At 35.7% G+C, this 25,734-nt stretch overlaps 1 protein-coding gene across 1 annotated transcript in view; it reads left to right on the top strand.

The window, feature by feature from the left end:
• The first annotated feature begins 6,215 nt into the window (after window positions 1–6,215).
• LOC111046237 (nuclear transcription factor Y subunit beta-like) overlaps window positions 6,216–25,734 on the top strand; it is a 34,024-nt gene continuing 14,505 nt past the window's right edge. The window contains exons 1-5 of the mRNA XM_039439363.1: window positions 6,216–6,372; window positions 7,007–7,065; window positions 8,242–8,830; window positions 9,927–10,040; window positions 12,023–12,086. Coding sequence (XP_039295297.1) covers window positions 6,276–6,372; window positions 7,007–7,065; window positions 8,242–8,830; window positions 9,927–10,040; window positions 12,023–12,086 — 923 coding nt within the window. The 5' untranslated portion in view covers window positions 6,216–6,275. The remainder of the gene's footprint in view (window positions 6,373–7,006; window positions 7,066–8,241; window positions 8,831–9,926; window positions 10,041–12,022; window positions 12,087–25,734) is intronic.

Consider the following 25,734-nt stretch of genomic DNA (forward strand, 5'->3'; position numbering starts at 1 on the left):
ACTGTATTAGGGAGGAGCTGAAAGTTAAATCTATAGAGACAACTATAGTTGAAGAGAGAACGCTCTCCTGGTATGGTCATTTTGTGAGAATGCCTCAAGAAAGAAAGCCTCGTCAATTCATGGAGGCCAGGGCGCAAGGTAAAAGACCGATAGGAAGACCGCGAGTAAGTTGGGAGGAAAACGTTTCACGGATTGCAGCAGCTAGAGGCAAGACCATGAGAATAGCTTTGGATAGGGACCAATGGAGGAGGTGGGTCCGAGGCAACATCCCAACGCCGTGAAAACGGCACAATGGGCGGAGAAGAAGAAGAAGAAGAAGAAGAAGAAGAATACATCTTTGAAGTATTTCTGGGATACTATTGTGTAACATTACGTACTCTATGGCATAGTGTATGTGGTAACACAACCAAAATTGAGAGTACAGAATGTCTGTATTCTTTCAGTTCGTCAATAGTAAGATACCCGGTCGCACAAAAGCCGGTTGAATTTTAATCGTGATCAATTTCACGAGAAACAATCAGAGAAGGCTTTTTCGAGAATAGGGTTCTCTGATTGTTTCTCGTGAAATTGATCACGATTAAAATTCCTCGAAAAAACTCGAAAAAGCCTTCTCTGATTGGTTCTCATGAAATTAATTACGATTAAAATTCAACCGCTTTTTGTGCAACCGACACTGAGACTATAAACACTTTTTTCCTGTGTGGAAACCAATTTGAATCAAAGTCCTTGACTAGAGAAAAATCTTCTAGTGAATGTAGGGCATGTCCTCCAATCATTTTTCTTCCAGTCCAGTCAAATGATTGTCGTTTTCAGGAAGCAGCACCGAAGTAATTTATCTTGTCGATTCTATGTATTCTGGGGTGCTGAATCTGTTATTTTCTGATACGCCAAAGGGCGGCTTCACACCCACCAACCCTGGAATTTTGGGACTGTTTTCATTCTTTTGGAGAACATTCATTTTAATAATCGCGAATCAAATTCGTCAACCTGGATCGTCTTCAAGAAGGACCAACTCATGTAATAGATATAGAATGCAGCAAGATGTATTATAAATCTGTTAGCATAGGTACAGTCCGGGTCCCCTGTATCTTTGCCTATTGGCAGAGAGCCACTAGACTACAATACTAGCCGTTTAAAAACATGGAGCATTTTTGAAAAAGTATCTTTTCATAAGCAACAGATTCTCTTTTGTATCTTTTCAAAAGCAACGTGGCCCTCCGCCGATAGGCAAAGCTACAGGACTCGGACTGTAATTTTTACTTTCCTTGCCCTATTACTATAGGTAAGGAAAGTATTGCTTCCCGAAAAAATTAAGGTACCCCAGTTTCTAAATTTCTATACGTTTCAAGGTCCCCTGAGTCCAAAAAAGTAGTTATTGGGGGTATAGGTCTTTATGTGTGTGTGTGTGTGTGTGTGTGTGTGTGTGTGTGTGTGTGTGTGTGTGTGTGTGTGTGTGTGTGTGTGTGTGTGTGTGTGTGTGTGTGTGTGTGTACACGATATCTCGCCTCCCAATAAACGGAATGACTTGAAATTCGGAACTCAAGGTCCTTACAATATAAGGATCCGACACGAACAATTTCAATCAAATGAGATTCAAGATGGTGGCTGAAATGGCAAAAATGATGTCAAAAACTGGGTTTTTCACGATTTTCTCGAAAACCGCTCCAACACTTTTGATCAAATTTATACCTGATATAGTCATTGATAAGCTCTTTCAACTGCCACATGTCTCCTATCTGTAAAAATGTCAGTAGCACCGCCCCATCTATGCAAAGTTTGATTTTAGATTCCCAATTGTGTCAGACTTCAGATACAATTCAAACAAAAAATTCCAAGTGGAAAAGGTTGAGAATGAAAATCTCTACATTTAATGTTCAGTAACATTTCCGCCTAAAATTGAAAAAAAGCTCGAAGTTCGAGAAAATGTGATTATTCAATAATAATTGCAAACTGTTGATTCTATTAAATCATTCACTATGAAGGGATAGCAGACCTCGTGTGTCTCCAGAGCTATTGTCCTGTCACCAGCTGGCTCAAATCTCCTAATAGTAGACTTGAGATACGCGTGAACACTACCGACAGGTGATCAATTTTCATAACAGCAAGGAAAGCTGTGTGAGTGCGCCACAGCAGACTTTTTATTTATTTTTTTTCTGCTGAAGGTGATGCTGACATTAGCTCTTGGCTTGTGCGTGGTTAATGAGGTGAATGATAATGAGAGATGAATATATCAATATAGAGATGAACTGTATACCTAAAGTTTTAGGTGGGTTCCAAACCACCGGGAAGCGATTGTACTATGAATTGCAGTAATTGTTTTCATCTTCTAACCAACTGACCATCAGTGACTTTTGTGCCATTCTGTGAATAGGTTCAAGTCTAATCTAATCTTTTTAATAACAGTAGAATAATAAGGTATTCTGTCAGGGTTACTTGAATACTTATTTATAGAAAATCAGTATAGTCAATTGCACAAAAATTGTAGGATGCAAATTAGAACAGACAAATGAAACGTTTTTGTACAACGTTACCCACAGCTGATTACTGAACGAGCGTCAGCGAGTTCTTACTTCTTACTCAAAGCCAAAGTCGTTGAAAGGTGAAAAGACATTTGTTGTGATTCATCATTTAGGGCTAAAAGCCACGTTTATTTATTATTATTATTATTATTTTTACAATAAAGCACTGATTGGGAGAGAAAAACTAAGGATACTCCTTGTACTATTTCTCTACCAAATTTGGATAATATTATTTTAAAAGTCCGAAATGAGGTTATGATTCCACTTTTCTGAAATTTAGTCCTTTTACACTCAAATTCAAGAAACTAAGAGTTTTGTATTTTGAAGGTTGAGAAACTGGATAGAAAACAAAAATATCACACTCAAATCACTATCAATTGAAATATTTTCACGTAATTTTACAAAATTTAGAGCCATAAAAATAGAACTTCTTTTTCAGCACAGCTGACAAGTGTTTAATTGTAGATATGGTTGCATTAATCACAATGTGTTTCATATGGGGTTTAAACGAACACCTGACATTATTTTATCCGTTCAAACCAATGTACCTAGAATACAAGATAGTAGCCACGAAAAGATGCGCAGTAACAAATCCAAACCAGCTGGACGGTGTGGCGTTATTGATGCTCTAAAAGTCTAGTCTTCCTATCTTTTCAATGTTAACTTGAGCAACTTTGTAAGTTTTTTTCTCAAAAAGTACGTAAATTTCAAGTCTCATCGACATTCCCTACGATTTATACAATATTTATCTTCAATTTTCCTAGGAATTCAATACTCTTGGACGGCTGGATCTTTCTAAATGATCGATTTTGTAAGAGCCTGCACATCGAATACCTGTTGCTCTCTTATTGAAAATTAACATGCTTTCCCTGGCTCTTTTGTAATTCCATTACTCAATGCTAATGGATCTGATGAATCGATCATTGAATAAGAAATTAAAAATATGAAAACATTAATTGAAGTATAATATAATTTTTCTCAAAATCCTTGATGTTTTGTCTGTTTAGCCTACTGTATATTATATAGAATCAGTAGAACATCTTGCCGTTTCAACATCTTTAATTCTTTAGGAGTGCACTCTTAAAAATGCAGGGGAAAAATGATATACACATATCCACATACTTTAACCTGATGATAGTTGTGTGTTACGGTCATATACAATATTTATCTTCTTTTTTTTCTCGAGCAACTTTGTAAGTCTTTTTCTACAAAAGTACATAACTTTCAAGTCTCACCGACATCATGGAACAAGAGAGAGTATGGGGTGATAGTATAACACTCACATCATGAATGCATTTTTAACTGAATAAATTGCAATTTGAAAAAAATATCTCAAAATATGCCCAAACTATTCTCTCTGATTATAGGGAAATAATGTGGAGATTGAAAGGAATTGGAGTTTACGACACATTATAGTGTTTTGAGTGCATGAGAGTTTAATTTCTAGAATAGAAATGCCCTCCGAGTTGGTTGAAGAGGTTGTCATCCTTTCGTAGTCTTTCAAACAGGCATTCAACCAATCACTTGTCTTATAGAATTATAAATTTTATTAGTAAGATACTTATAGTATGAATTCATATTCATATGTAGCCTATACTTTTCAATTGATGATTCATTTTTATTGAATAGGTAATTGAATGGAAAAGACTAGGAAATTGTCTAAGAAAAGTGAATTTCATTTAATATGAATAATTACCACAATATCAACTTCTCAACTACGATACACAAGAAGGGAAAAATACATAATTATTGGATCATGAAGAGTTGATTTTCCTCTTCACAAATAAATAATAAAGAATGAGAGTTTTACAATAAGAGAACAAGTAGTATTATTCAAGAATTCCTCTCATAAATAATAAATGTGAATTATGTGTTTCACAATACCAGAGCAAGTATTCAATACAGCTCTCAATTATTGAGAATTCCCCATACGGTATGCATGCTTTAATGTATCATATTCACCCTTATATTTTGTTGTAGTTTCCAATTGAAGAGATTCAACCAGAAAACTATTTCCTGATCAAGTATGTGAAAGCCATAATTTTTCTGAAAAAAGTGATCCTCCTCCTAAGGGGTTGAGCAAGATGTTCTATTGATTCTACATATTATAATATACAGTACACAGACAAGATAAAGGATTGTGAGAGAAATAATATTATGGTACAATCAATGTTTTCTCGTTTTTAATTCCTTATTCAATGATCGATTCATCAAATTCATTAGCATTGAGTAATTGAATTACAAAAGAGCCAGGGAAAGCATGTTAATTTTCAATAAGAGAGCAACAGGTATTCGACGTGCAGGCTCTTACAGAATCGATCATTCTGAAAGATCCAGCCGTCCTGAAGTATTAAATTTCTAGAAAAATTGAAGATAAATAATATTGTTTTAATCGTATAAGATGTTGATGGAACTTGAAAGTTGTTTAATTTTTTAGAAAAATTCTTACAAAGTTGCTCAATTTGACATTGAAAAGATAGGAAGAATCGATTTATTGAGAGCAACAATGACGTCACACCAATCATCTGACTCTGATCATTGAAAGATCGAGATGCGCGTGGCCAGTACCTTCTATTCTAGGTATCTTGGTTTAAACCGAGTATACTTGCATTTGGGCCTTAGTCAGCTAGAATATTTGTATATTTCTTCGAATAGCTCATTTGTTGACAGTAAAGGCTGATTTACACGATGCCAGTGGCTGGCATGCCAGTTTGGATATTGACTGGCAAGCAGCTACTTGCATGCCAGCTTTAAGCGGGTACTCTCTCTACACGTGGCTACTGGAACAAGTTGAGCGACTGTTGCTGTTTACACAGTGCCTGTCGGCTGGTGCCACTGAGGTTACACGGTAGCGGAGGAAGCTGGCGCGCCAGTAAAACAAAAATATTCGCTGGCGCGTCCTTGGCTTGCTGCCTGCTTCAGTTACTGGCGTGAGCCGTTTACACAGTGCCAGTTGTTGGCATTCAGTGACTGGCTACCTCAACTGGCAAGCCGACTGGCATTGTGTAAATTTGCCTTTACCAGTGAATGTCTTGTTACTTGTAAGTTGAGAGTGCAGGAGTATGAAAAAATTATTATAATTTGAAATTGACATCAGGAATTTTCTGAAATTGACTCTAAGGAATGCAGCCAAGTTTGACGGCATGCAACTTTATCACCTGATGACAAAATCTGAGGAGTGCCAGTTTGTTGTTGCATGCGCCGCCAAACTTGCACTCTAAGGAATGCAGCCCAGTTTGTTGGAGTGCAACTTTGTCGCCGGGTGATAAAATCTGTGGAGTGCAAGTTTGTCGTTGTATGCACCGCCAAACTTGCATGGCACAGTTTTTCATTGTCCTGGGACCGCGGCAAACTGGGCTGGCGACAAAGAAGGCAGACGACAAACTTGGCTGGTTTTCCAGCCCAGTTTGTCGTTGTATGCTCCACCAAACTTGCACTCTGATGAATGCAGCCCAGTTTGACGGCGTGCAAATTTGTCGCCTGGTAACAGAATCTGAGGAGTGCAGGTTTGTCGTTGCATGGACCGCCAAACTTGCACTCTAAGAAATGCAGCCCAGTTTGTCGGCGTGCAGCTTTGGCGGTAGCTCAGTTTGTCGTCAGCCCAGTTTGTCATCATCCCATTTGATATGTCGTGTAATACTGCGATTGAATGAGCAATTTTTAATTTATGCAATTTGAATCTGTCGTGTGTTGCTGCGATTGGTTGAGGCTAGAGAACGAAATAGAAGTCTCATAGGAATATGAAATAGACAACGTATGGAGGATAGTCGATACAGTTACTGTGGTGGCAGTACTACAATATTGTCAGTAATTGCTGAAGTTTCTTTGTCAAGTGTTGCCTTAAGGGATAAGGGTGAGTCACTATTTTCTTTTTCTTTAGGCTTCTCAACTATATTACCATATAGTTTTTATAATAGGGCCAATTGGAAGTTGAACCAAGAGAAAAGATAGCGTGAGAAATATCCCATGGTATAGGGCATTTACGTTGCAAATTTCACTGTTAACTCAAGCCATGTCCAAACACCCTATATTCCTTATTACAAATTACTAGCCGATTTTCGTAAACTCAAGACGATTACTGTCGACAACTGTCTATCATTACTGTTTTGTCCTGGTGACCACACAATGGATACCCACATTTAGAATATTCTAGTTGCAACCCCTAAGTCACCCCCTTATGAGGGGTTGAAATTCAGTTGTATGTCAAAAGGAAGAGTATTTGACCAATAACTTATCCTGAAAGTAACAATATCATATCTACAACAGTCTTCAATTTATTGAAGGGTTCCCTTCCCATACATATGACTCACTCTGTATATTGATATAATAATAATGAATATATACATATACATTTCTTTATCTGCAAGATCAAAGAATATTCATTCAATTCATAGCAGTTGAATTTCCTGAAACTATACTATTTCAAAACCTTTTCAAGATACCTTAGATAATATAGCTGTTATCATACTAGTCTTTCTGTTTTGCAGTTGGAGAATTAATAATTATGATTCCGGTCAAACTATTGCTCTTCAGCGGTCTATTGGTTGTAAGTTGGAAAATCTTGGAATACTAATTAATTTTTTTGAATAAAAGATATATATGTGAAGTATTTAATTGGTTATTAAATTTCGTCAAGTACTCAATTATTAGAGTTTTTATTGATGTTGCTTTCCATGACGAAATACTATATAATAACTCTGTTGTAGTACAGACACTGTGTTACTTGTAAATATTAAAAAAACACTTACATTCTTGGAGTATTTAGGAATGCATTTCACTCTTGAAGAGGAGCTCTGATGAGCAGCTTCTTCAGGAGTAAAATGCATTCCTCAATACTCCAACAAAAGTGTTTTTTTCAAATATTTACAAGTAACACAGTGCCTGAACTACAACAAAGTTAAAGTTTTAAGTTTTTCAAGTTCTCTGTTCGTGAACATTAATTAATTTCGTCATTTTTGTGACTTACCGTGTTTCGGGCGTAAGCCTGTGATACTTCTCTGAAATTTGTGTAATTCTAAATGACTCAATAAATAAATGAATTTGAATTCGGATTCGAATTTGATTCATGCTCAGTAAATTGAGAAGGCTTGATTCCTTGAAGCCTTGATTGAGGAGCATTGATTCATCATATTAGTTGATTTATTTATTCATTCTTATGGTTTTTATCGAAAGAGAGGAATCCTTTTGGATGTTCTGCCTTGCCGTATTACCCAATGCCATTTCCTATCAACCCTCAAGTTTACAGGTTATAATATATTGGGTTCTTCATGTTTTCTCACTAAAAATTTGCATTTTCACTTCCTGAGTTTCTATTTTATGAAGTTTGAAATCAAGAAAACTATTTTCAAACAAAAAATCACATTAAAAGTGAAATTGTAAATTTAATCTTAGTTAATAAGTGTAATTAATGCATCGATGATGTATTTCCTATCCCATACATGTATAAGTCAATTATTCCTTCCTTCATAATTATAATCAGATTTCAAACTTTTTAAATTCAAAATTCATTTTTTCAAGTGTTTGGTCAGAAAATTAGACAAACTTTTATAAAGTGGAGGTGACATAATTTATTTTGTGGACTATTTTAATGAATCAAAATTCCGGGGAGGAACAGTTTTTGGGGCTGCGCCTTTTGATTCTCCATCAAATAATTTTGAAAACATGATTGTGCATCATTGAATTGATAAAAGAAGATTATTGAGACAAGCTTATTTGATTACAGGGTATTCAGTGTGCATATTATTCACCTCCTGACTCTCCAATAGATTATGGAGAATACTTTGCATCTCCATCCTCTCCACAAATGAATCCGTGGGAGACAACAGCAGCACAAGGATCGTCATCATCACCAAAACCGAGGTCACCACAACGACTGAGGTCACCAGAGCATCAACAGTCATATCCACCACAACATCAACAGTCATATCCACCACAACATCAACAGTTATATGCACCACAACAACCGTTGTATCCACCACCACAACCGTGGTATCCACCAACACAAGTACAGTGGCAACAGCAGCAACAACAGCAGCAACAACAACAGCAGTCTTATCCACAACAACAACAAGGGTGGTCACAACAACCACAGCAGTCGTATCCACCACAACAACAAGGGTGGTCACAACAACAACAAGGGTGGTCACAACAACCACAACAGTCTTATCTATCACAACAACAACAACAACCGAGTTCACTGCCACCACAACAGTGGTCACAACAACGGAGATCTCCTCCAGCCCAGGAGGAACCATCACGAAAACGAGCAAGAGTGTCAACATCAACGGCTAAACCAAGTTCACGTCGAATGGGCAAGTCAAATTATATCTAATCACACTTAATCCAAGTAGCTTACAGTACACATCCTTTAGCTTTGCCTCTGTGACTTTGAAATGGCATAAAGGAAAAGTATTGTTCTCGTGGTACAAAAACATCGATTCAGATTCTCTGTAGTGAGGTAGCATACCAGATGTTATGCAAAACACATACGATATAAATTAGTTATAACATTATATAGTTTGTTGATTTGGAATTACTTGATGAAGATTACACACGTTAAATACTCAATCTTGATATTTATATTATTCTAATATTCTACATGAGGTTCACGTTATAATGGCTTTGGAGAAAGATAGGAGAACAACGTTGCCAAACCTCTATCTTGTCAACGCCTTTTATAGACAATAGCTGATATAGGTTTATTAATGTATAATTAATAGTAACTGTTCATTCTCATTTAAAATAATCATTGATATTTCATTAGGAGAGAAATTATATTTTTCAATAATTTATTTCATAATTATTCAGATAAAGTATTTTGTTTTTAGATTTCACATTGTTAAAAGACGATATGGCAACAGAGCAAAGCGAGAAAGAGATAGCGCTATTGTTGAATGATAGCAATACCAATGTTGATCAAACACTGCCATTATAACGTGGACCTGACTATAGATGGAGGAAGCTCCCTAAAGCGCTTTCTTGAAGGAAGCTCCCTACATACAGAGATTCTTCATGAATGAGAGAGTTGCAATACATATCACCAACAATGGAAATAGCATGTTGAACAAATGTCAGCTGATAGGCTGTGTTCTGCTAGAAGGATGTAACTCCAAAATGATGTCTGTCATCTGCTAGAATTCATAAGGACGGAAAAATATCATAGGGACAAAAATCGATGTGTGTGTGTGTGTGTGTGTGTGTGTGTGTGTGTGTGTGTGTGGGGCTCGACTGGACTGTGACAAAAACTGTGATACGTAGTGACAACGTGTGACAGTTTCAAGTGAATTACACTTAACAAACAGTAGGCCAAACTTTCAACAGCCGTTTCTTTGCCATTTTTTTTGGAATATTATTGATAATGTATCTTTTTATTTAATGATGTATAGTTTGATCAAACATTTTTTACAGCTGTATTCCTAATCATGGATGCTGACAGAGATGGCATGGTGACTAAAGAACAATACAACCGTTTGAAGAACTTAGCTGCCACACAACCAAGATCCATTTTCAATGATCACTTAGGTATGATTTCTTGTAGTTCTGGAGGTGACATTGTGTTAATCGTCCATATCGAATAGAAAGACTGGATATTGTCCAACCACAGACTTATTGAAAAACGAGATACCTGTTTCGGTTGATACACCATTACTATAGACTAAAATTAAAAGTAGAGAGCAGCAGTATATTGATACTTAGACTGGCCACTGATACTTAGATAGGCCAATCGCAGATGTTCACCAAGATAGGTTACTACCTCCACCAATAGCGGTGCTCGCCCCCTGCGCCCCCTGTGGTGTGGCCTGAGGGAGCTTTGAATTGAACTTTAGACTCAAGAACTTGTTGAAAACCATAATACAATCACAGTATCCCTGCTTGTCGTAGAAGGCGACTGGAAGGGACCCTCTTTCCAAAGCCCTTCTTCCAAAACCCTTCTTCTCCATCCTAATATGCTTTTGAAGTTTTCATTGCTGGAATGACACTTTCCCATTGACTCAGCTGTGTGCAATTCGTTCTTTCTTTTTTTATCTGTCTGCCTTTCCTGGCCATATTCTTCTTAGGCCAACCCAAGGTGTGATGTGAACCGTGCTGATGGGTGGTGATTTTATATGGTGTTTCTCATGGTGCCTGTAGTATACAGCCTTGCCTGAACATGTGGGCTCTGTCAAGGTGGACTCCACTTCCCAAGCTGTTCGTGTGAGCCACATGAATCAACCAAGCGCCAAGGCAACTCCAGAAGTTGCCTTGCCTTCAAACCCATCAGGATCTGCCCCATCAGGGCAAGTTCCTCAATCTGAAATGAGTGCTTCAGGAACACAGGAGGTTCCTTTGCACTCTTATGTAGAGGCTACCAACATTGAGAAGGCTTCCACTGATCACAACATGGATGATTCAAGCTCAATCACGCCATTCCAACTGGAAATGGAGGATGAGCTTCTTAGAAGTCCAGTCAAGCGATAATCTGCAGGAATTCCTGAAGATGCAATAGAGCAACCAAGCAGTTTGCGCATGGAGAGTCCAAACTTCACCATTGCCCAAAGAAGGGCGGCCATTCAGGCAAAACTTCTTGAGAGAGATGAAGTGATCGACCCTGCAAAGTCTCGGAGTGGCAAAAAGAAAAATTCCAGGAGACCAGAGATGAGTGAAACTCCAGAAACGAATGTTCAAGGGTGGCCAGTCGCCCGAAAGGCAAAATTTGGCGACCCCTCAATCAGTGCAAGGATGTACAAGACAGGCAAGGAGTGGCACTCAGGCACACGAGGACTTATCAGCCTGAAGAGACTGCTAGCATAAAATACTGGATTGCATGTGACTAGGGTCAAAGAGAAGGGCTCTGTTTGGCTGAAAGCATCCAGCTGATGCTTGGGATGTCATGCTTGAGTGATGATTGAATTGGATGCTAGTATAGATGTTAGCTAATCTGTACTTTAAGTTTAAGTTTAACAGAGATTGATAATGGTGTAACAATCGAAAATGCTATCTCATTCGTCGATGATTCTGTGGCTGGACAATATCTGGACTTTTTATTCAGAACTGATAAGTTATGCATTAATTACTCATCACTAGCAGATAACCCTGCAAGGGTCAGGTTAAGAACTTGACAAACTGAAAACTTGATGTGAATCTTGAAGAATTGAAAATAAGCCTATAACCATCCACTGTTAATTAAGAATCTATATGCAAAATTTCAAATTAATCAGTCCAGTAGTTCAGACGTGATGATGAGTCAAACAATTGTCCTATCCCGTACATGTATAAGCCAGTTCTTCCCTCTATTATAGTATAGATGACCATTATTCAAACTAGTGGAAATAGTGGCCGTAAAAAGCTAGTCTCAATGCCAGTATAAATATGGTCATAGAGAGAATATAGCATAAGAAGATATCTCATAAATATAAATAAATGTGATTGAATGGAAAATAAATTTTACCAATAAGAGATTGTGACTGCTGTTGAATTATCCAGAACATTTCTAAAGCTCTTTTTCCTTTCCTGCATATTTCCAGTCAGGCAACAGTTGGACCAGGTATTCACAGGGAAGGCATTTATAAGGAGCACTGACATTTATTGGTATGCTATATGAAATAATTAATACTCTATATGCACAAATATAATTTTCGGAATTACAATCAAATATAGAAATACAATTGAAAGATATAACATCAAAACTGGTCATGTCCACATAAACAAATTTTTGGCAAATGAGAAAAGTTTGTTGCTATCAAACCAATTAGTCCTAAATATTGAAGTTTGTCCAGTATATCTAAACAGGGAGCATAAAAATCCCTACAATTAATAACAGTAACATTTTAACCTAAAATTTAAAATAAGCTCAAAATTCGAGAAAATGTTATTATTTCAATTGCAAACTGTTGGCAACTGTTGATTAAATCATTCACTATGAAGAGATAGCAGACTTCGTGTGTATCCAGCATTATTGTCCTGTCACCAGCTGGCTTAGATCTTTGAATAGAAGACTTGAGATGCGCGTGAACACTAGTGTCAGGTGATAAATTTTCATAATGGCAAGGAAAGTTGTGTGAGTGTGTCACACTATTTTTTTTATTTATACAGAGATGATGAAAACATCTGAGTAATTCTCTTACAAGAATAATTTGTCAGTAGGTTTCACTCAACGTTAGTAGACAGAAGGTTGATCACTCACAGGTGTGAGATTCGAAGTGGAGGGGGGAACGCCAGCATGACGTCACGTGTAGTAAAAATGTGATTGAGTAACCACACTGAGCATACAGTTTATTCACTGTATCTTCAAATAAATCGTTGTTTATTGCCCTCAAGATTGACCTAAAACTTGAAAATGTTCCATACTTTAGCGAATGAATCACCGATTCTAATGATGTTGTTAAATATTCCAAGTTCATTCAACTTGTATGAATAAAATGAAGTTGAAAGTTTTTCAAGAATCTAAAAACGTGACACGAAAAAGTTAATAAGCTGGAAAAGCGTTAGTAGACAACGTTATACTATTATAATTCCAGATTAACGCATGAAAAATATTGAAAAATTAATGCATTGCAATAAACCGATAAACCGATTCCGATAAATTTCGTTCATATGAATAATGCACTGAACACATGCTGGTATTGAGCACATGTTCTACGAGAACCAAAATATCTCATCCCCGAATTTCACAAGCTGATGTATAGCCAAACTACAAAATATAAACACGACCTAGAAGATGAAGAAACCTTGAGGATTTGAAAAGGAAAGTTAGGAGGTGGGGGTTTTTGCTTTTATATGGAAAAATGCTTGTATTATTTAAATGTTTTGATAATTATTGTAAGGCAGAAACAGAAAGCTTGCATGTCAGAAAATGTTTGTGTTATATAACTTGACTATAGGTCACCGTATGATTTTCAAGAATGCGATATTTTGCCTACTCTGTACTACAGCCTACGTCACGGCTGCAGTTCCCCCACTCCAATTGCATTTCAACTAAAATACTATAGATGAGTGACCAACCTTCTGTCTACTAACTTTGGGTTCCACTGGGAATTCTATTTGAAATGAAAAATTACTCTGCAAATATCAGCCTTCCGTCACTTCAATATCTTTAACCCTCATATGAATCCAATTTCATTTTTCAAAATGAGAAGGTGGCATGTAATAGATGATTTCGATACAGAGTTCTAAGAGAAAATAAATGGTGGAAACTGCAAATTGATATTTCAACTCATATCATCTTGTTGATGTTACGGCCACCGGCCACCGAGGTGGGCGCAATAACAAATTACTTAGCAATCACGTTGGTAGAGCTGCTGGAAATTGTGTAACAGGCATTACTCACTCGCGGTGGTGGCGATTAAATAGTGTGAGGTGGGGCCGATGGTGGTTTAAAGACAGATGAGGGCACATGACGAACGGTGTTTTCTCTTAAGGCCATATACCGGTAGTCGGGCTGCCATGGTGTGGCGTTCAGTTGCTAGAAAAGATTGCGGGCCGTCACTATTGCTGTTACAAAATAAGGAGTGATGATGAATAGACTTACAAAAGCAACATGATGACAAAGAGCTGCAATTTGCCTTGATATGAGACCCAAGACAGGCAAAACACCTTCTGTGTTGTTCTACAGTTTCGAATCTTTTCTTGATAGGCTCAGTCTGGAAACGCTCACACTTGTATAGCTGGTGCGGAATGTTGCACAGAACGCAGAGGTTATTAAGATTTTTCCCAGATTGAACTGCAGAGAATGTTGGTTTGGTCAGGTGCAGTTCAGCTTCATCCTTGAAATGCATTGCGGGTGGTGGGATGCAACTGGCTTGCATGAAAAATTGATCACTCACCTCATTGATTGCGGTTACTACCAGAGATTTTTCCTGGTTGGAAATAAATTTCATGAGATTGTCAAATGCAGGTAAGTCATCGGCACCTAAGGAATTTTCAAACTTAGCCCTCACTGTGCTGGCCAGTTTCTGTAAACAGATCATTGTTATCAGAAAATCAGCGTGATTCAATCTCAAACTGAATAAGGATTGCTTAGCAGAACTTAAGTCAATCGTGTAGTTCTTTAGTACCTCCATTAGATTGCCTCTAGGTTGGAAGTTGGTATAATCTTACTGAAAAGTGCATAGGCTTGATAGCGTTTATTATTATATCTCTCATGCAAACTTTTGTAGGCGTTCTGGTGAGAATCATTTGTATCAGCAAAATTCCGTACCAAACACAAGGCATCGCCACGTAGGTAGGGAACATGTAGATAATATTTTTCATCATCAGAAAAATCTTTACAGTTGTGAACAGCTGCCTCAAATACACTTTTGAAGGCACTCCATTGATTCATATCACCTATCACCAGAGAATGTATGGAGATCTGAGGTTTTATGAAATTTGAAGTCTTGTTTTCAGCATTAGCTCAGCTATTTTCAGTCTCTTTTAATTTTATTTGATAAAAAACATTATGAAACTCCTTTCGAAGTGTGTGATTCAGCAATTTGATCCAAGGGTACATCATCAACATTTACTTGATCAAAATCATCACATAGTTTTTTTGAAATCTTTGTTATGATCTAGGTATAATTCACATAACTTCATGAGGACCTCAAATTCGTATCTACTAGCAAGTGCAGAGATTGAGAGATTGAGTCTTTTCAATTTATTCAGCAACGGAAAGTCTGCCATTTTTTCTTACAAAGATATTAATTGTAATAACCTGCTATAATGAGTCCCTTTCCAATAGTTTTGCATTTTAATTGCAGGTACACAGACAATTTTAGCGGTTTTCTTTATTTTAATCACTAATTTGCAGTGATAAACTCGATAAACATTGTAGACATCATTTCAAGATCAACAGAAGTGAAATGTATAGGTTATGTCGATGTACTGACAATTGACAATGTCAATAGAAAGTTCATTCGATAGTCACAATCAATACTCTAATGATGTCAATAGCAGGTTCATTTGATAGTCGATATTTGTTGTTCAAATCGATATCCAACCTCAAACTTTTTCAACTTAATGCATAATTTTTATACTCACAATCTTTTTACATTTATCCCTAAGTCTCTTGGTTCACTTCTATTGTGGCTTGGAGGACCAGGGTTTTTGTTACGGCCACTGAGGTGGGCGCAATAACAAATTACTTAGTAGCTTCTACTGGTAGAGCCAGGTTGGACTGAGTGAACATGGATTGAAATGAAATACACTTTTATTAATAATCGGAGGACCAGACCAACAATAAGTTGATTGAATGATTTACTCAAACACATAAATCAAGTTCAATACAAAAAGGCGGTGTAAAAACAAAGTCTTTCATACAAAGGCGGGAATCTCACTACTAGGCGGGATCACAGCTTGCTTAGTTCTATACTGTCTTCATGAATTATACTCAACAATAATAAGTCTCAGGTTGATATTGAAGCGGTATCACAGTAGTAAAACACTTGTAGCAGATTAATCTTGTAGTGAATCGACATGAATCTAACTTGGAGCAGGAAACGACACGATACGTTGCAGGAAGTGGGACCGACTTTGCACTGTGAACTGAGTGAACGATGACTCGGCTCGAGAACGACTCCTTCAAAGAACAGTTCCTTGGTGGACGATAGTTCAAAAATAGCTCTGTAGGAACTAGAGGCAGCGCTCATAGCGGTCACTTACCACAACTGGTTGGTGGTAAGGCTACTTTCACACGATAGGAGGCATGCAACTTGAACACTGAACAGTGTTCACGTTTTTTTGTCGAAGTACATTGAGTCAAATCGTGTCTTTCACATGGTGACCCCGAGCCAGGAACTTCCTTTTGTCATGTCTTTTCCCCTCGTGGCAAGCAGAAACCGGTTTGGATCGAGATACTAGCGGACAAATCGCCGCTTTCACATGGTGATTCTACGTCTCTCCAGTCACCACTTTTTCTCAGAAACTATCTTTCTTGAAAATGAAGATGGAAAGATTCTGATTTCGGATTTGGATTCAGCGACCCAAAATTCTTTAAAGTGTAAGTCCCGTTTTCGAAAACTTCTGAAAACAAGGAAGCTATGGCTGTTTTTGATAGAGCTTTTCTATTATCATATAATTAATTATACAATAAAAACGAACAGGTACTGTACTATACAGAAAGTATGTACTGTAGCTATTATAATACAACTTACACTGTATTCGTGTAGGAAATTTGGTAGGATATTTATCTTGATTTCTGAAAATACCCCAAAATAAGGTAGTAAGATAACTTTGAAAAACCAAAGTTTTCCTGCCATTTGAAGAAACATTAAAAATTAGTCTGAGACTTATTATGTCTTGGACTAAAAACATATAACAAATATCAGATCACTATTCAAGCTATCAAGCTTTTCATGAATTTATTTGTCTCCTAATGGCAGAAGGTTTGTGCCCAACGTTCTCACTTAAACATTTCTGTGATTAAATTGTGATAGAACACATTATCGTATTGATCTTCTTAATCCAGTTCATGTACATCGATTTTTGTAAAATTGATTTTTTACCGTTCCTATGAATTCTAACAGGTTCAGCACAACTTCTTGAATAACATTATGTTTGATTCAACAGAATTCATAAGCAAATGCTCATGCTTGGTCCATAGTTCTACGACTGAGGAATGAGGATTTAGCTCAGCGACTAAAATCGACAAGCCATGATTATGTTAATCTTACACATGATACAAAGTATCGAACTGCTTTGTACTATTATACATGGTTTTTATTCTGTATCATTATTTAATAAAAATAAAACATGATTCCGGTTTCAAAAGCATCAAAGTCGCCAGGCTGGTCTGAACTATTCATGACTTTTTCAGTATGCATTTGAACTCTTTCCACTGTCGGTTTTTGTTTAGAGTGGGTTTCGAACTCCCTCACTCTATACGGTATTTTGCCCGGCGCCAATCAATTACTATGAATTGATAAAATTAAACTAATAAAATTGAATTGATTTGAATTGATAAAATTAGCTACTTTACTGTAACTTCACTCACTGTGTGGATACTTATATTTCACTCACTGAACTAATAATAGTATTGAAGAAAAAGATAAAGATAGATAGATCAGGGTCGTGTGTAAGGGAATGTATAAAGTGAAAGGCAAAACAAAGGTTAATTATGAATTTATTATTGAACTTTAAATTTATATGAATTTATAAAAAATTGATCAAAAATATAGTAATGATTAGATATAAATACAAGATGATTAAGTTTTTGAAAGTACAACAGTTCAAGTTTAATTTTAAACAACAAAATTTAACAAACAGTTCTTATTACTTTTATCAGGTTACTTGAACAATAAGATATAAAATCAAAGTATTGAACAACTCTAGTAAAAAATATGATTATAGTCAAAAATAAGAGAATTTATAAATTTTAAAGAATGAATATGATTAGGGGAGCCTTGCTTTAAGAAACTATTATTTGTGCTTAGAAGAAAATTTCAACTGTAAGCTTCAAGAAGTTAATTAAAACTGTATCTACAGATTTGTATTTAGAAGAGCTAAATAATTAAATTTGCTGTTTACTTTGATGCTATGTAATTTGATATAGTTATTTGGGCTTTTTAGGGTGGGGTGGTGTGGATTTGAAATGAGAAAAATTGAAAATTCTAAATACAATCTTTACCTGGCTCAGTCAATTCCCTATAGGATAATTGAAGTCTGAAACCAAAAACTCACTCCTACACTGAACACTGTCCAAAATCCAAGAGACTCACAGCAACTAACAGCAACTCAACTGCCACTAACTGCCACTAACTGCCACTCAAATGCCACTCACTGCAACTAACTTGCAAGGCATGGTCTGCCTGTTTATATACTAGAACCACGATTTTCCACCCCTCATCACCCTTCGCCCTCTAGCTCCGCCTACACTCAAACTCATCAGCTAATATTCTGCTTACAAATTGAATTCAAATATCAATTTAAATTTACTATAATGTTTATTATGTTATATCATTTTAAACTATGGCTCCCCTTCATTATTAAAACAAATGATATCATACATTTTATCAATATTTAAACTCTAAAGTTTGGATACTGACAATTGAATGCATTGATTTGATTAATACAGTAATCAATCTTATAAATCTGATATGGCAAATACTTCAATAATAAATACATGAAATGAACAAAATACAATGTCATACAGTACATCATTACAATCGAGTTGAATAAATCAAATTAATAAGATACCAATCAATTACTACTTAATTAATTAAGCAGGTTTCTTATACTCATTGTCAACATGTTTCAATCAAATACACCTAATTTATTCTATTTACAAATTTGTCCTTAGCCTATGAATTCGGATTCAACTAACTTAATTAGCTTATAATAATTATTAAATTATAATTTATTGTACAACATTATTTGTTGAATACTTTATACATATAGCCTAATCTACTTCATGACCTAATTTATAAATACATCTACTCATATATCATGTTTATCGTTTTATGTGATCACCATTCAAATAACTGATCATCAAATAATTGCTTCAATAATATCCATGTGCTGACCACGTGGTAAAATTGTAGCATATGCTGACCACGTGGTTACATTGAAAATTACATATCTATATTTACTTCTCTCCTAACTATATATCTATATCGCTATTCACAATCTTCATTCACCTGCCATCAACTTATGCTATAGATATATACAAGGGTTGACACAAAGCACAGTGGGCCATGTGGTTACTATAGTAAACGTGTCTGTGACTGACATTTGAATACTGTTACGTTTCTAGGAAAGAATGATTTTGTCTCAAACTATTTTGAAAAGAATAATGACCCCAGCGTCTGTCTAGCTAGGTAGGCTATTCAAATGCATTCTCAATAGTTTTGAGAAACGGTTCTTCTTATTATTCTAGCTCTTCGAGCGTTCATATTCCTAAATACAATATGTTCAGAGCACGTGTTACAACACATAACAGGAATCTACAATTTTTAAATTTTAGGAGAGCACATGGTCGCCATTTGTGGCTCAAAACCCCCCTCTCAAGAGCAAATACTAAATGAAACATGAGTTTAGTCTTTGCGATATTAACACTAAAAGGATGGTTATTAAGAGTAACCTACGTGATGAAATTAATGTTCTCAAACTTCAGACACCACAACATGAGTTCATATGGACGGTCTAGAAGTTTGAAGATCACTGTAGTTCTCCATCGCTGTACAACCAGATCATTGGATGCTGCATGTTACGTGGAATTCTGACTGGCCGTTAGCCTAGTGACTCTCGTAATCTGATAATGTCAACTTAGTCAGCTGCTCCATTCATCTCCCGTTTCTATCTTTCCTTATCATACTGTACTGTACAATCAATACTATAGGCTATAAATATTTACAGTTAAGTTTTTCAGCATAGTGCATCCTTCACACAATAAGGCTACTCAATCCACCCCTTGTGTGAATTCCGCACAATGCTTACTGGCTTGTTTACTCTGTGAACAATACATTCTCCATCTCACTCCTTCTCATGCCGCTCGCTCATTTCGCAGGTGTTACCACTTTCTCTTTCTACGCTAGCCCTTACACTTCCATTCTGTCCTTCTTGTGAGTCATTTGTTGTCCTCCCTTCATTGTTTATTAATTGTTCACAGGCTACTGTCCATTTCCTCATTATTATGATTTCTTTAATACTATCGATTCACACTAATGCACTTATTATATAATATTATTTACATACTTTCTCAACTAGAAAATTGCTCCATTTTATAATTAGTCTTGGGGATTGTCACGTCGGTCCATATTTTCCATCTCATTGTTCACCTCTTCTCCAGTTATCATCTGAAAACGATCCTCTTCCTCGGTAGTCATTTCGTTCTCTTCTATTCCAGTTTGCACTCCGTGAACAGGTGTTCGCTTCATTATCATTAGCATTACTTCCATGCGAGTAGTTCTCACGATTGATTGATCTACCCCTTGATCCGAAATTATCGTCTCCATATCCTGTTCTCTTTATTTGCGGATTCCTTTCTTCAAATCGTTGGCATTGTTTTTCTTCTTTCTCTCCTGCTGGACTCTGCTGACTGCGTGGCTGTGGCTGATTCACGTCTCTCCTCCTCCAATTCACATTTGGTGACGAATTGGTGTTCTGCCAATTAGCATTCTGGTCGCTATTCCATTTTCCATCTCGAATGAAATCTCCTCTTCCCTTATCGCCGTTGAAAGTCAGATTGTTGTCCCGACGCTGCTGTCCGTTACCAATCTCCTGCTCTCTTCTTTTCATTTGCGGACTTTTTCTCTCTTCTCTTTGTACCCATACATTCTTTTCTTTTTGTTGTTGCTTCTCCCTTAATTCATTCTTCTCAACATCGATGTTTTGCAAGCTCCATTCTTCCAATAGTTTTTCCATCTCGGGCACTGTCTTAACATTCCTATTGAATCTAGCTGTTTCTAGTCCAGTTCCATAATGTTTAACTAGTTTCATTATAATTTCTTCATCCGAGAGTGCCGGTGTCAAATTCCTTGCTATAAGCATCTGCTTTATGAAGTACTCACTTGCGTTTAATTTCCTCCCTCTAATAAATTTTCCGGTTCTTAATCTCTCTCGCACTGAATCTTGAATGAGTTGGCTCCAGAATTTATTAGTGAAACGCTCCTCAAATTGTTCAAGAGAGTCAATGCTAGCCTGAATAATCATCCACCATGCTGAGTGTTGACTATCGAATGACTTTTCAATGATGCTTGATTGCTCACTCCAGTTAATTTTTCCACTACGCCGCAAATATTCTTTCAACTTAATCAAAAATTGCATAGGATTCTCCAGATATTTCTCAAATTTTGGCACTTTATCCAATCCTCTACAGCTGGTGTTGACGATAATCAGTTGTGTCCTGGCCTTCTCGAATTCCGTTTTCATCCTTTCCTTCTCTCTGTAAAATTCCGCGAGCTGCTCCTCAAATCTTTTAAAGGCTGCATTATCCATTCCACCTGATTTCTCTGATAGCTCCTTTCTCACTGATGCGATCTCTGTTGAAAGTCTCTTATCTATTCTCTCGACGTTTTTCTCAACTGCTGTTATTTTTATTGCTATCTCATCACAAATCTCTTTAGTTTTTTCCTCCATTTTCTTCTCGTATCTTCTCTCCAGCTGTTCTACATTGCTACTTAACTTTTCTAACTTTTCGTTCATTTCTTTCTTATTCTCTTCCAATTTCTTACTGTTTTCTTCAAATTGCTTGCTCATACTTGTCCGGCTTTCTTCGAAACTGGCACCCATATCTTCCCTCATACTTGTTAATAAGTTGAAAATCTTGTCCATTTCTTTCCCTGATAGTCCTACTTTACAGCTTTTTTCACTCGGAATTTGTTCTTGGTCGTCGTGAGAGTCACCAGGTTGATTTAATGCGTCAGAATTCGGTAACATCTCCGGTGAATATTGCTCGTGACTTTCACTGGTCTCGATGGTGTTGTCTGTGCTGCCCTCACTGCTTTCGAAATTTGTTGTGGTGCTCTCATTTGTTGCCATTGTGTCTGATTGAAGTGTGTTCACAACCCTATTTCTAAGAAAATATCCTGACATAGGTAACCTATACTTCGATCCTATTACTAATCCTACCTATCACGAAGCTCATACATGACCCAAATAATGTTCATACAGAAGATTAAAATACTGTTCAATAAACTACACCCACAAATAAAAAATTCAAAATTAGATTTCTATGATGCTTGACTGGATAAAACAATATACAAAAGATATGAATGACACTATACTCAGAGCTTCCAATTCTCTACTTCTATACCCAATTCTACTAATATCAACTTTCCTATAACCAATATAAAAATCTACATATAGTTGAGCGCACCAAATACGAATTCAAAAATTCACATACAGAATAATCAAGTGAATAGGTTAAACACTGAGAATTTGAAGAATTTAAACGGATAACTTTCCCACCTGGCAATACTAATAATAATAATTATCACACTTCTGTAGCACACTCAATAAGAATTTCACACAAATGAAGATGATTATGTATACCAATTCACTATTATGCACTTCCACTTGATACACTTCAGCAGATCAACTCAGAATCTGGCCCCACGTCGGTTTTCTCGCCCCACCTTTCCACTGTCAGTTTTTGTTTAGAGTGGGTTTCGAACTCCCTCACTCTATACGGTATTTTGCCCGGCGCCAATCAATTACTATGAATTGATAAAATTAAACTAATAAAATTGAATTGATTTGAATTGATAAAATTAGTTACTTTACTGTAACTTCACTCACTGTGTGGATACTTATATTTCACTCACTGAACTAATAATAGTATTGAAGAAAAAGATAAAGATAGATGGATTAGGGTCGTGTGTAAGGGAATGTATAAAGTGGAAGGCAAAACAAAGGTTAATTATGAATTTATTATTGAACTTTAAATTTATATGAATTTATAAAAAATTGATCAAAAATATAGTAATGATTAGATATAAATACAAGATGATTAAGTTTTTGAAAGTACAACAGTTCAAGTTTAATTTTAAACAACAAAATTTAACAAACAGTTCTTATTACTTTTATCAGGTTACTTGAACAATAAGATATAAAATCAAAGTATTGAACAACTCTAGTAAAAAATATGATTATAGTCAAAAATAAGAGAATTTATAAATTTTAAAGAATGAATATGATTAGGGGAGCCTTGCTTTAAGAAACTATTATTTGTGCTTAGAAGAAAATTTCAACTGTAAGCTTCAAGAAGTTAATTAAAACTGTATCTACAGATTTGTATTTAGAAGAGCTAAATAATTAAATTTGCTGTTTACTTTGATGCTATGTAATTTGATATAGTTATTTGGGCTTTTTAGGGTGGGGTGGTGTGGATTTGAAATGAGAAAAATTGAAAATTCTAAATACAATCTTTACCTGGCTCAGTCAATTCCCTATAGGATAATTGAAGTCTGAAACCAAAAACTCACTCCTACACTGAACACTGTCCAAAATCCAAGAGACTCACAGCAACTAACAGCAACTCAACTGCCACTAACTGCCACTAACTGCCACTCAAATGCCACTCACTGCAACTAACTTGCAAGGCATGGTCTGCCTGTTTATATACTAGAACCACGATTTTCCACCCCTCATCACCCTTCGCCCTCTAGCTCCGCCTACACTCAAACTCATCAGCTAATATTCTGCTTACAAATTGAATTCAAATATCAATTTAAATTTACTATAATGTTTATTATGTTATATCATTTTAAACTATGGCTCCCCTTCATTATTAAAACAAATGATATCATACATTTTATCAATATTTAAACTCTAAAGTTTGGATACTGACAATTGAATGCATTGATTTGATTAATACAGTAATCAATCTTATAAATCTGATATGGCAAATACTTCAATAATAAATACATGAAATGAACAAAATACAATGTCATACAGTACATCATTACAATCGAGTTGAATAGATCAAATTAATAAGATACCAATCAATTACTACTTAATTAATTAAGCAGGTTTCTTATACTCATTGTCAACATGTTTCAATCAAATACACCTAATTTATTCTATTTACAAATTTGTCCTTAGCCTATGAATTCGGATTCAACTAACTTAATTAGCTTATAATAATTATTAAATTATAATTTATTGTACAACATTATTTGTTGAATACTTTATACATATAGCCTAATCTACTTCATGACCTAATTTATAAATACATCTACTCATATATCATGTTTATCGTTTTATGTGATCACCATTCAAATAACTGATCATCAAATAATTGCTTCAATAATATCCATGTGCTGACCACGTGGTAAAATTGTAGCATATGCTGACCACGTGGTTACATTGAAAATTACATATCTATATTTACTTCTCTCCTAACTATATATCTATATCGCTATTCACAATCTTCATTCACCTGCCATCAACTTATGCTATAGATATATACAAGGGTTGACACAAAGCACAGTGGGCCATGTGGTTTCTATTGTAAACGTGTCTGTGACTGACATTTGAATACTGTTACGTTTCTAGGAAAGAATGATTTTGTCTCAAACTATTTTGAAAAGAATAATGACCCCAGCGTCTGTCTAGCTAGGTAGGCTATTCAAATGCATTCTCAATAGTTTTGAGAAACGGTTCTTCTTATTATTCTAGCTCTTCGAGCGTTCATATTCCTAAATACAATATGTTCAGAGCACGTGTTACAACACATAACAGGAATCTACAATTTTTAAATTTTAGGAGAGCACATGGTCGCCATTTGTGGCTCACATTATCCACTCAGCAGTTCTAATACACAGACATCAGTTTCACTTGGAATGGCATGACATTTTCTATTCTTTCAATTCCTATTATTATCATAGATCGATTCAGATCAGCACAATGTTCATACTGTAGGTATGTTCATAATAGATTTTTCTGATTGTTAAAAAGAAATAGTCAATAATTGCTGGGAATTTAAAGTGATATTCAACGATTTGAACCTGATAAATTGGATTGTTGAATGACAATTGAAATCCAGTGAAAATTACTGTACAACATTCCTTTTCCTTCTATTTTATTGGGTGATGAGTGGAGATGATTTATGATTTCATATTTGGATTCATCTTTTCATAGTTCAATATTTTTTTGGAAAACTAGAACTTTTAAAAATAAAAAATGTTAATGTTTAAACTTCTCAGGTGTTCAAAAACTTCTTGAAACCTTTGCCTCTCCCTTTGTGAGACAGGAGTATTATTATCTTAGTATGTTTACTATATAATCATATGATAATAGAAAGCTATTAATAACAGCTATAACTCCCTTGTTTTTGGGTATTTATGAAAATGGGACTTAAGCTTTAGAGAATTTTGGGTCGCTGAATCCAAATCTGAAATCAGAAATCTTCTATCTATATTTTAAAGGGAGTTAGACTTTGAGAAAAAGTGATGAGTCATACTTTGAGCAAACGTCAGCGATAAATAAATAAATAAACGTCAGCGTAAATAAATAAATAAACGTCAGCGTAAATAAATAAATAAATAAATAAAATGTTATTGTCAAAAAGCCTTTACAGCATAGACAACGTCAATATATAGCATAACAACGATAAGTTCAAGTCACACACTTCTACAGTAGTATATACACAATGCTCATATAATGATGGTTAATATTAAAAAATAGAATAACAACAACAATAAATACATTTGGACGTTTCTACTATAGTATCACAGTTGAGTGATGAAGAGATGTTGAATTTAGATAACAAGATAATCAGACTAACCAACACTTATAGACAGGTACTAATTATTTACTAACATAT

This window comes from Nilaparvata lugens, chromosome 12 (genome assembly GCF_014356525.2).
Source record: "Nilaparvata lugens isolate BPH chromosome 12, ASM1435652v1, whole genome shotgun sequence".
Taxonomy (NCBI): domain Eukaryota; kingdom Metazoa; phylum Arthropoda; class Insecta; order Hemiptera; family Delphacidae; genus Nilaparvata; species Nilaparvata lugens.